This window comes from Pan troglodytes, chromosome 5 (assembly GCF_028858775.2).
Source record: "Pan troglodytes isolate AG18354 chromosome 5, NHGRI_mPanTro3-v2.0_pri, whole genome shotgun sequence".
In the NCBI taxonomy this organism is placed as follows: domain Eukaryota; kingdom Metazoa; phylum Chordata; class Mammalia; order Primates; family Hominidae; genus Pan; species Pan troglodytes.
The window spans coordinates 47,119,700-47,132,452 of NC_072403.2; the positions used below are offsets into that span (position 1 = coordinate 47,119,700).

General features: G+C 42.0%; 1 protein-coding gene across 1 annotated transcript; it reads left to right on the forward strand.

Annotated features, from left to right (window-relative positions):
• Positions 1-37: 37 nt before the first annotated feature.
• Positions 38-10,142, forward strand: LOC107975132 (trem-like transcript 4 protein; the record flags this gene model as incomplete). Its single annotated transcript, XM_016945028.4, has 6 exons — positions 38-165; positions 376-719; positions 1,196-1,246; positions 1,737-1,797; positions 8,239-8,370; positions 8,808-10,142. Coding segments are annotated over 5 exons (681 nt in total), but the record flags the coding sequence as incomplete, so codon positions are not given.
• Between the last annotated feature and the right edge of the window lie 2,611 nt (positions 10,143-12,753).

The window sequence follows — 12,753 nt, forward strand, 5'->3', positions numbered from 1 at the left end:
ACTGGGAACCTGGGGCAGAATCAGACCCAGCGTCTGACTCCTTCTCCTGAGAAGGCTCCCTTTTTTCTCCTCTCCTCCGCTGTCAGAAACAGATTTGGGCTGGAATGGCCTGGGGGGGTCCACACCTGCTGCTTCCACCTGTGCTGCTGCTGCTCCTGGCCTCAGGTGACATGGAGGGAAAGAGGGCAGGGGGTGTAAGGAGTGGGATGAAGAATGAGTGGGGCAGGGAGCAGCATGGCTGTGTGACCATAGGACAGAATTTAGGGGCCCTCTTCCATGTGTGGGCATCAGAACTAGTTCCCTCTCCCCTTCCCCAGCCTGTGATGGGGGAGGTTGGGTCCCTTCAGAGCTCTGACCTGGGTTTCTTTCTGCCAGTTCCTGGGTAAAGGGTGCTGTGCCTGAAGAACTTCACAAACACCCAGGACAGACCCTCCTCCTGCAATGCCAGTACTCACCCAAGAGAGGGCCCTATCAGCCCAAATCCTGGTGTCAGCAGACATCTCCAAGTCGGTGTACCTTACTTGTCACCAGCTCCAAGCCCCAGACAGCAGTTCAGAAGTCTCATTACATAATCTGGGACAAGCCCAATGCTGGCTTCTTCAACATCACCATGATTCAGCTGACACAGAATGACTCGGGATTCTACTGGTGTGGAATCTACAACGCTTCCGAAAACATCATCACTGTTCTTAGAAATATCAACCTGGTGGTGTCTCCAGGTGAGCTCTTTTCTTGAGGAAATACCTCTGTGCCACCCCCCAGGGACCTGAAGGAAATGTCATGCACCCCCTCCCATGCCTCTATCATCCCCCATCCTGCCAGGTCTTCTGCTCTGGTCCGAGGGGAGCAAAGATCCTGTCCCCAAACATGGACTCTCACCTCTCCTCCACCCGGTACATCCTGGCCTCAATTGTTGGGAAGGTACCCCCAGAGGTCCCTGGACACAGACACAGTCTGTCTGTCACTCTGCGTCTCTCTTTGTCTTACACAGGCACACCCACAACTCTTCTTTTCACACACGCACTAACACACACACACCAACAGCTCTGTCATGCAGCTCTTAGGCACAGGCCACTCCTGGCCTAAAACATCCTGAGGGTCTGCCTCTGGGCCCCTACCTCCTCTCATGTATGGGGTAGACCCTACTCTCTTCTGGGCCCCTGGAGAGTCATTGTCTGCTGTCTTTTCTCTTTAGCCCCAACCACGTCTCCTATGTGGACTCTTCCCTGGCTCCCAACAAGCACAGGTAGGTTGGAGGCCTCGGTGGGGGAAGATTAGAAGGGTCACCAGGCAGCTCGGGAGCCTCAGATTCAGGGAAGGGGAAACCAGGGAGGCCTGCCTCTGAGGACTGATCTCTTGGGGCCTGGGCTTGTGGGAAGCTACCTTCAGGGTCCACTGTCTCCTAGGGAGAGAAACATGCACTATCTGATGTGATCAGAAGATCGCCATGTTCTCACGACAATGGGCAGCTGTCCCCAGAGGGGAGTCCATATGGAACACCTTGCACATGTGTGTCCCAGCCCTCCTGTCCCTGTCCTCCCGCCAGCATGGAGAGGACAGTGCCAGACTTGACTTCAGCTGGTTATGGAGATCTCAGGCCTCAGTTACCCTTAGCCTGAGGGACCCTTAGGGGCTGCCTCTGGCCCCTATCCCTTTCCTCTCACACTTTTGGGACCCAATCCCATTCTCTATTCTGGTGCCCTGGGCAGCCACTGTCTTCTTTGTGTCCTCTTTAGTTCTGATCACTTCTCCAGAGGGGACCTCTGGCCATCCCTCCATCAATGGCTCTGAGACCAGGTAGGTCAGAGGTTTTAACACTGGGAGGGAGGTCTTGGGAAGGGAGGGCCTGATTAGCTCCTGAACCTTGTAATCAAGTCCAGGGCACCCAAGGATCCTTCTCTGGTGGGTTGGGGCATAGGTTACAGCCGTGGAGCCCCCAGGCCATGACTCAAAGTTTGTTAGAGAGGAAAGGGGAAGAGGATGCAGGTTGTTAATTGTGGAGGAACCATGGAAAAGACAGTTCAGCATGGATTTCTGCAATGAAACAAAATGGAACCCAGAAAATGTGGAAATTGGAGGCCATGTTGGTGTGTTGAGGGGTGAGTATGAATAGAGTGACTGCAGCCTGGGGCAGATGGTGGCTGGAGATGTCAGCCAGAGAAAGATGAGAGGCATACTGTTAAATTCTGCTTCTATTCTTGCAGTCATGGGTTTTGAGGCCATGACGGCCTCCCCTTCACTGGAGGAATAGGCTGCAATAGACTAGGTCACAGGTGCTCTGGGGGACCATGGAGCACAGCAAAAGCCATGAGCGATTGATGAAAATAGACAACCAACTGCCAGAGCATTTGCTCCGTAGCCCTCTTCTCCTGCAAACTCCAGCACGGGTGGATTACAAACAGACTATCTCTCAGGGAGTTTGAAGGTGAAACCCTAACCAGAGAACAAGCATGGCAGCTAATGGGGGTCCCTGGGGTCTTGTGCTCTAGGGCAGTGGTCCCCAAGCCTGTTAGAAATTGGGCCATAAAGTAGGGAGTGAGTGGTGAGCCACTGAATTTCATCTGAATTACAGCCTCTTTCCATAGCTTGCATTACTGCCTGAGCTCTGCCTCCTGTCAAATCAGTGGCAGCATTAGATTCTCATAGTAGCATGACCCCTGTTGTGAACTGTGCATGCGAGGGTTCTAGGTTGCACGCTCCTTATGATAATTGAACGGCTAATGATCTGTCACTGTCTCCCATCACTCCCAGATGGGACCACCCAGTTGTAGGAAATCAAGTTCAGGGCTCCCAGATTCTACATTACATTGAGTTGTATAATTATTTCATTATATATTACAACATGATAATAATGGAAATAAAGTGCACAATAAATACAATGTGCTTTAATCATCCTGAAACCATCCCCAACTCTCAGGTCCGTGGAAAATTTGTCTTCCACAAAACAGTTCTCAGGTGCCAAAAAGGTTGGGGACTGTTGCTTTAGGGCTTTTTCCTCTCATTTTTAACCCTCAATGGCTAGAGGATTTAGTCTTCCATTCTTCCCCGTTACCAGATCCGTATCTAATATGCCCGGTGGAATCTGAATTCACAAGCCAAAATACCTAGGCTCTTAGTAGAAGCACTACCTTAAAAAAAATGGAAACACACCCAACAATAGAAACCTGTGAAGCAGAACTATGGGAACTGCCCATTCCCCAGGAACTCTAGGTACCTATGATCAGTCTGGCTAAAGGGGTGAGGGGAGACGTCAACTATGTGGATCATGAGAACGATCCATTGAAAAAAAGAGCCAAATGCTGATCATAGTTGTGAAAAATATTATAGACCACAATATATGTGATGAAGGATGGCTGTGGCTGGCCAGTGAGCTGTAAGAAGAGTGAGGAATTCTCATGGAAGGTCCTGGAAAGAACTGGAGATTTAAAAATCAAAGAGAAGTTAGGAGACACGAAGGAGAAGAGTAGATGTACTAATGTATGAGTATCAAGAACTCCTGTGGGAGATAAAGGATGAAAGAAAGAAATATTTGGAGAAAGAATCCAGGAAATTTTTTCAAAATCATAGAAGAAAAGACCTCAAATTGAAAAGATTCATACATTGCCAAATAGGGGAAAACAGCCAACACACACACAAAAATACCTCTAGACCCATTATGTAAAAGGGAAGAACTTAAAAAGCAGAGGGAAATGTCTGCACGCTTTCAGATCACCTACAAAGTGATAAGAATTAGACTTCTTAAGAAGAACACTAGAGAAAAGAAGACAATTCAGTAATATTTCTAAAGTACTAAAGAAAAACTTTGTATCCAGTGTTTTGTATTCAGCCAAATTGTCACTCCAATGTGAAATCATAAAACCTCTGGATTCTCAAGGCCTCAGAAGGTTTGCCACATGCAAACATCCCCACTGAAAACACTCCTGGAGGAAGGACTCAGCTAGGATGAAAAGTAAACCCTGGAGACGCTGCTAGAAGTGAGGGAGTAAGTGTGCCCAGCATCTTAGGAAAGTTTGTTTTTATCTTTTTTGATTTATAGGAATGGCAGCTAAGAGCAAAATGAAGAACAAGAGAAAATACATTCATGGTCATTGAAAAATAACATTCTAGACTAGCAGTCCCCAACCTTTATGGCACCAGAGACTGGCTTTGCAGAAGACAATTTTTCCATGGACTTGGAGGTGGGGGATGGTTTCAGGATGACTCAAGCACATAACATTTATTGTGCACTTTATTTATTTATATTATTATTACATTTTAATATATAATGAAATAATTATACAACTCACCATAATGTAGAGTCTGTGGGAGCTCTGAGCTTGTTTTCCTGCAACTAGACAGTCTTACCTGGAGGTGATGGGAGACAGTGGCAGATGATCAGGCATTTGATTTTCCTAAGGAATGTGCAACCTAGAACCCTCGCATGCTCTGTTCATAATAGGGTTCATGCTACTACGAGAATCTAAAGCCACCACTGATCTAACAGGAGGCGAAGCTCAGGCAGTGATGGGTGCGATGGGGAGTGGCTGTAAATACTATGAAGCTTCCCTTGCTCACCAGCCACTCCCCTCTTGCTGTGCAGCCAGATTCCTAACAGGCCAGGAACTGGTACTGGTCTGTGACTCAGGGGTTGGGGATCCCTGTTCTAGACAATATCAACATGGGGTGAGAAAGAGAGACCAGAGGCCCATGAAAGAATGGTTGGGTACTTGTCTCATGAGAGGCAATATGTAGCTATTGATAAGCTCAATGTAGCAATTGTACTAAATCAATGTAGATAAGAGTCTTCTGGTTAAGTCAAGAGAATGTATACCCTTTCATCCAGCAAAATAAAACTCTAGCCAAAGGAAAGTCGGAATCGAATTTTTAAAAAATAAAGCACAATAAATGGAAAAAATGAAATAAAAAGGTAGAATCAAGTCCTAAAATAAATGCAATTCCAATAAATTTAAGTGGATTAAACTCACAAAATAAGGACAGGGACACTCTGAGTTTTAAAAAGTGCAATGTTATACTATCTATAAGAGATAAACATACAAAAAGATTTTAAAAGGTTAAAATTTAGAAAAATATATTTGACTATTAGGAAACAAAATAAACTCTTCTGGCACTCTTAATATGGAACAAAATAGAATTTAAGGTAAAATATTATGTCTATAACATTTGTTTATAAAAAAGACAAAGATATGTAATATCTACTGATGAAAGATGCACTTGAATATGAAAATAGACCCATCATAAACGTATATGTGCTTAAATTTTGGCCATGAAATATATCAAGCAACACTATCAGAAATGCAAGGAGAAATAAATTATTAGCCATTGTAGTTGGAGGTTCACATACCTCTCAGAGGATCAAAGACCAATGAGACAAAACTAAATAGAGGGGTTTAAGTTTTAAGCCAAATAACTAATAAATTCCAGTATAATACCATCACATATTTATCAATGTTACATATTTTATTAGATATTTATAATAATATAGGATACATATAAACTATGCTTTTAAATATGTATTTTCAAATATATAAAATATGTAGTTACAGATTGAAAAATGTTCTAAACTATATAAATATAGTTCTAAACTATATAAATATAAAACATGTAGTTACAGATTGAAAAATGTTCTAAACTATATAAATATAGTTCTAAACTATATAAATATAAAACATGTATATTATGTATGTTTTATAAAATACAGTATTCATAAATATAAATAGTGTGTAAGTACACATATATATGTTTATAACCCTCTACGTAATAAAAACAGATAGTATACATTCTTTCAAATACATGAAATGTATTTACAAAAGGACACCTTGTATAAGGACATATAAGAAGCGTGAAGAAATTCTAAAGAATCAGTACGACACAGAATATATTCTCCAAACCTAACGCAGTGACATTAGGAATGCATAAGAGAAATAAAATAGCACTTTTCAAACTATTTACTAATACATTCATATATGAATGTTTAAGTATGCAATAAAATATATTTTGATAATATGACCACTATATATCAAAAAGTATGAGGCATAAAATATTAGGGAGTAATTATTACCTTTGAATATATTTGTTGGAAAACATGAAAGATTTCAAATTAATGAGCTAAGGAAGCATCTCAAGAAGATGGAACGCGAGCATCAGAGCAAGCCCAAAGAATCATATAATTGAATGATTGAAAAAGGAGATCAAAGAAATTCATAATTCATTCTTTAAAAGTTTGCTAAGATAGACATGTTCTTGTCAAGACAAAAGAAGATAAAAGAAGATAATAAATAAACAACAAATCAAAGAAAAAGAAGAAAATAACCACACACTCATTCTACAGAGATTTTAAAATAAATAAATCCTGAATAAAATCTTGTTGTTTTAAATCCTAGAAGCACACAATTTCCTAACAATATGAACTGCCAAGATTAACACAAGAAGAAACAGATTTCAATAGATTAATAAATAGGAAAACTGAAACAGTTGATAAGACCCATCCTCACAGAAAATTCAAGACTCACATGGTTTTCAGGTAACCCAATTTTTAAAGAAACATTTACATTTCATGATTTATATTTCATACTAGATGTTGCAGAAAATAGAAAAGAAGCAAAAACAGCCCAGGTCATTTGAACAGGTTAGTGTCATCAAAATCTCAGAACTAATTAAAGGAGATACAAAAAAATTAAATTATAGGTTCATTTCTCTGATGCACATGGGGTCCATTCCCTAATTACCATTAGCTAACTGAATTCAAGAGTGCATTGAAAAGAAGACTGATTATAATCGAGGAGAGTTTTATCACAAAACAAAAAGGATTGTTCAACTTTAGAAAATCTATTAATATAAGTAAACCAAATTCATAAACTATAGGAAAAAAGTCAACTGCTGCACAAAAAGCATTTGGGAACCTTGAGCACATTTATGTTATATGAAAAAGCTCTTAATAAAATGGAAGTAAGAACAGATAACTTGGTAAAGGTTGTACACCAATGATTACCATAAAGATTACTTATTGGAGGTAAAAACTCAAATTAAGGATTTTCATAGCTACCATAAATGTCTTCTAAAATATTAGAGATTCTGATCAATGCTTGAAGGAAAGGAAAACAGGTTACGAAAGAAGATTAGACAAGAAGAGGAAAAACTGTCATGACTTGCAGATGATGGGATCATCTACCCAGAAAAAGAATGAGAAACAACAAACTATTAGATCTCACAAGAGAGTTTAGCAAGGCTGCCAGATACAAAATCAACTGACATACATTACAAATAGATTTCTATGAGGAATAATCATTTAGAAAAATAAGATCGTTTTCATTACAGTCACAAAGTCTATAAAGTTTCTAGAAAGAATTAATTTAACCAAGACCTGTTTGGAGAAAAGTATAAAATGCTAAAAAATGACAGGTGATCTGAATAAATAGAAACAATCCATGACTTTGGAAGAGGCAATAACATTGTAAATATGTCAATTTCTCCCAAATTAAAAAGTCTTTAAATGTAATCCCAAACACAACTTCAGTTTACTTTTGTAAAGAACTTGAAAAATTTACTCTAAAATTATATGAAAAAGGAAGATACAAGAGTAGCTAAGTCAACCATGAAAAAGTGAAAATAAAAAGAGCTCACTGACTTTATCATATATTACGTAATACTGAGGCAGAAAGTTACCAAGGCCACAAGAGAAAAGCAGATTTCCTGGGACAGGGTAGTCCTAGATCAGAGCTAGGCAGGCCAGGAGTGGGGGCTACACAGAGGGGATGAGGGAGGACCCCTGGGACCAACAGACAGGAGGTCTAGGTCTGTGCTGTCACTGCTCCTAAGGGTCTGGTCAGGTCCTGTGCAGTCTCTAGGCCTCATTTCCTCAGATGTGATATCTTGGCTGGTCTTGAAGATGCACTGGGCTCTGATTCCTAAGAGGCTCCTGATGGTCCCATCCTACCTGACCTGGTTAGGGAGAATTCCTGCTCCCCTAGGTCCATCCCTCCCCTTCCCTGAACTCCAATCCCTTGTTCTTCCCCTGGCCAGCTTTTTCCTCCATTCAAGACTTTGAGGTTCCTTCTGACTAGGTCCCCTCTCAGTCCCAGAGACCTCTGTGGCTCCTGCCCCACACTCCTGTGTCATCGTTCAGGGTGGGCCCTTACGCAAACAGCTCCAGCCACAAGGGGCCTGCCTGGCTTAGGGACACCGCAGGAGGTGGTGACATCCTGGCCCAAGTCCATCCTCCTTTCTCCTTCTTCCCTGCAGGAAATCAAGAGTCCCTGCCTGCCTTGGCTCAGGTGGCCCCAGATTCCTGGTCTTGGTGCTATGTGGACTCCTCCTGGCCAAGGGCCTGATGTCGTGAGTCCTGTTTGTGCTCCTGATCTGCAGGTGCCACAGGTGAGGGGGCCTGGATTTCGCCTGGGGGCAATGGAGCTGGGGCCAGATTCTGTTCCTAGAAAGATGGCTAGGAAGAAGCAGCCAGGTCACAAAAGCAGGAAAAATGACAGCTGGGAACAATTTAAACATGTGTTTCCTTGCAATCTCTGCCTTCCTGCAGACACAGACCTTAGAAAGAGACAGAGGCTTTCTGGGAGTCCCATCCCAGGGCTCTGCCTCTGTCTCTGTCCTGAGAGGAAAAAGACCAGGAGGACAAAGCTGAGAGTGCCTGGGTAGAAGGTTTAGGAGACAGGAAGGGGCAGGGAAGGAAGCAGGTGACAGGGAGAAGGCGGGGGAGGGGCGGGAAGAGGAGTAACAGGTAACAGGGACAGGGTGAGACAAAGGATCAGAAAAGCATCACTTCCATTCATGAGTTTCCCCCTCTTGCCCCGTCTCAGGACAGCAGTGACGAGGTTTCTGATTGTCCCAGCACAGCCTTGTCCCAGGACCCTTGGGTGCATGAGCCACAGCATGGATCCAGGATGAATCCCAGTTCTTCCCCTGCCCAGCTATTGGGAGCTGGCCTAAGTATTGCTCCCCACCTCCTTGTGAGGAAAGGCTAGCGCTAAGCCTATTGGAGAGAACTTTCAGCCCCTGAACTCCCCGGTGATGACCCCTCACCCCTGCACTGAGCCCCCTTAGATCTACTTCCCCTGCCCTGACTTTCGCCATTGGGAAGACCTGGGGTGGGGGTTTCTGCATCCGGGTCAATGCCCAGCTCAGCATCTTCAGCTGTGCCCAGGCTCCTCTCCAGCACTCTGTGGTTCTCTGAGCCCCACCTCAGCAGGTCTCCAGGATCCCTCACATTTCCCCTGTTTGTTGCCTGTGGTCTGCCCTAGAGTCCTATGAATTTCCTCTTGTGCTTAATTAAATTCAACCTCTGAACTGAAATGTGTCAGGGGCAGCTGAGCAAGACAGCAGTTGTATCCCCTCACCTTCCTCCCGTCCCACCCCAGATATCCTAAATGAGAGAGAAATAACTTAAAAATAAATGATGAAATTGAAACTAAGAAAGGCTGTAATCAGCAGACTGGAAGCTGAGGAAGATCTGGAAGTAAAAGAAAAAATTAGATGCGTTAAAATGACATGAGCAGGCGACTCAGTGGCCCAAAACAGGACCCAGAACATTCATCCGTAAATGGAATCTGATAATCTGGGGCCCAAATTCTGTTTACTTAACATGTGAGAAGATTCACAGCCTAAAAGAGAAAATCAAGTTGAACTAACAATAATTGACGGTGGGTGAAAGATAAATGTTTTAGGGAACAGAAGAGGAGCACATATTTATGAAGCAAGAATAGGTACAGTCATTTTCCAACTAATATCTAGTGAGACTGGGATTGACCACTCAGAATGGGGGTCCACCATGAGCAACCAATTTGAGGTACCAGTGCATAGCAGCTGAATGCCAGCCCTGTAAAAGACCACCATAAAGAGAGCTCCATGTTCTTTTGCTCTTTTGGGGATGGGACATCAAACAAAAGTCTCTTCGTGTATATCTCAGCTCCTGCCACATGATCATCACCTATCTGTGAGAGGCATCGCTTTTGCTTTGTTTATTTATTTTTTTAATCCTCATTCCCTATGTCCACTTGCCTTCCTCTCCGAGGCAACTACTCTAATGCATTTGGTATGTAACTTTAAATTTGAATGTATTCTTGTAAAACATCCAGTATTTTTTTTTCTGTGACTATGTTTTCACTTACATAAAAGAAATTGTGATAGACCTTTTTCATATGCTTGTCTTACTCCTTGCTGGGCACATATACACAGCCCACTTCTTTTCAGTGCTTATTCCATTGCGTACATATCCCACAGCGCATCATTCCGAACCCAGGGTGCATGTGCTTTTTTGCCTTCACTTTTCTATATCATAAATGATGCTGTGATGAATACCCTCCTTCACGTTCTCTTGTGGAATCATGTGAGACTTCCTTTAGGACTTATACACAGGTGGCATCAGCTGGGTTGTGGGATCTCAGACATCTAATTAATACTGCCAGCTTGTGTTGCCTGAACCAAGAATCTAGACACTAGCGATTATGTGTTTTCTTTGAGTCTATGTGAAGTACACAGCACAACCTATGGAATGGTATTGCCAATTAAAAAAAAAAAAATGGAAGGCAAGAATAAACGTAGCTGAGTGATGCTACATGGGGCTAGATATATGATTATCTCTACTTTTGTGTATGCTTGGAAATTTTCATAATTAAAATGGTACCTAAAATTAAACAGTTGTGTCTTGAAGCCACTGCTATTTGGTTTTCAGTCGTATGTGGCTGAACCCAATTCTTTCTTATTGAACTTTTACAACTGCAGTAGGTTGGGAAAAGTTGACTTGTTGTATGGAAATATTGAGCTTCACTTAAAGAACATTGATAGTGGGATAAAAATGGACTAAATAAAAATAGGTCTTCCTTAATCAGATGCTAAGAGCTAGCATTTAGCTATAACTTTTAAATATTTTATCTTAACATCCTTGGCCTCAAAATTGTCATAATTCCCTTAACCACAATTTTCAAGCAGGTGGTAAATTCTGTGTCATAAGTTAACATCTAAAAAATGTAGCTTTGTTTAAAATTTTGAACATTTTTTATTGTTTTCTTACCTTCATAGTGTTGCTATGGAAATGTCTGATAATCTGATAGTTATTCATCTCTACTGACCAATTTTATCTCTGGAACATTTTATAATTTTCTTTTTGAAATTTTTATTATAATGTGTGTAATGTGGGGTAATTATCCATTTTTTTCTTTTTCTTTTTTTCTTTTTGGGCGAAAAAGGGGGAGAAGAGTCAGGGGGTGGTTGGGAAGCCCGGCAACAAAAGGGGGAAAGAGGGAGGGAGCAGGAAGCCAAAAGCCTATATCACCCGGTATTCCCAGGCGGAATCCCATCCAAGTACTAACCAGGCCGACCCTGTCTGGGTCGTGCCTCGGGCACTTTCAGGGTGGTATGACCCTAGAGGCCAGCAGTGGCGCCTGGCTGCCCCAACAGCCCGCGGTGCTGCAGCGGCAGACCTCCACCAAGAGGTCCCGGGCTCCCGCGGGGGCGCAGGCGAGCGGAAAAGTGGGAGAAGAGTCAAGAGGTGGTTGGGAAGCCCGGCTGCGACAAAATGAGTAAAGAGGGAGGGAGCAGGAAGCCAAAGCTTGATTATACATTCTATTTGGAACTCTCTGAACACATTCAGTCTCATGTCTTACATATTTGTTTAATTCGGGAAAAGCCTTGGTATTATTTTTTCAAGAAGTTCTTCTACTCCATTTACTCCTTTTTCTCCTTTGAGGACTTCTTTGAGGAGATATTGACATTTGTTTCTATCCTCCATACCTCTTAATGTTTCCCTTACACTTTTTATCACTTTATTCCTTCCTAATGCCTTTAGGGAGTGCTCCTTGACTCTTTCCCTTACCTACTCATTCTCCTGCTAGTCATTGCATTCAGAGTTTTCTTTCAACAATGATCATTTTCTTAATCAATATTTCTAATTTTTCTTCTTCATTATTGCTTGCTTCTGTTTTATGCTTCTAATATTGTTCCTTATTGCTCTGAGAATATCTGCTATGCTTATTTAAATCATTGTTTTCCCACTGGTTCTGCTTTCTCTGTAATAGATTATTCAATTTATTTCTTTATAAGAAATTTGTTCTATTTGTTATCTTTTTATAGCATTTGGTAATTTTTCTTGTGTTCTCATCTTTTATTCCCTTCCCACCCCTTTTTTTTGAGGATCAGTTAATTACTGCAGATTTCACTGCCTAAGGAAGCCCCAGAGGTAAATAGAGTTGATGAGTTTGCCATAAACCATCCAAATATAGAGATACTATATCACAAAGATAGCCATTCACATCAGTGAGTTTATTTAACAATGAAAACAACATATGTGGCCGGGTGCGGTGGCTCACGCTTGTAATCCCAGCACTTTGGGAGGCTGAGGCAGGCAGATCACAAGGTCAGGAGATCGAGACCATCCTGGCTAACATGGTGAAACCCCGTTTCTACTAAAAATGCAAAAAAAATTAGCCAGGCGTGGTGGTGGGTGCCTGTAGTCCCAGCTACTTGGGAGGCTGAGGCAGGAGAATGGCGTGAACCTGGGAGGTGGAGGTTGCAGTGAGCCAAGATCGTGCCACTGCACTCCAGCCTGGGTGACAGAGCGAGACTCCGTCTCAAAAAAAAAAAAAAAAAGAAAAGAAAAGAAAACAGCATATGTTTAACTATTTGGAAAAAATTAAATGTTACCCTCTTTTCATACTATAAAATAAATTTTAAATACATCAAAGAATTAAGTGTTAAATGAGAAAATTTTAAAGAACTAAAAGAAATAACTCTATAAGGATTCAATTCTAG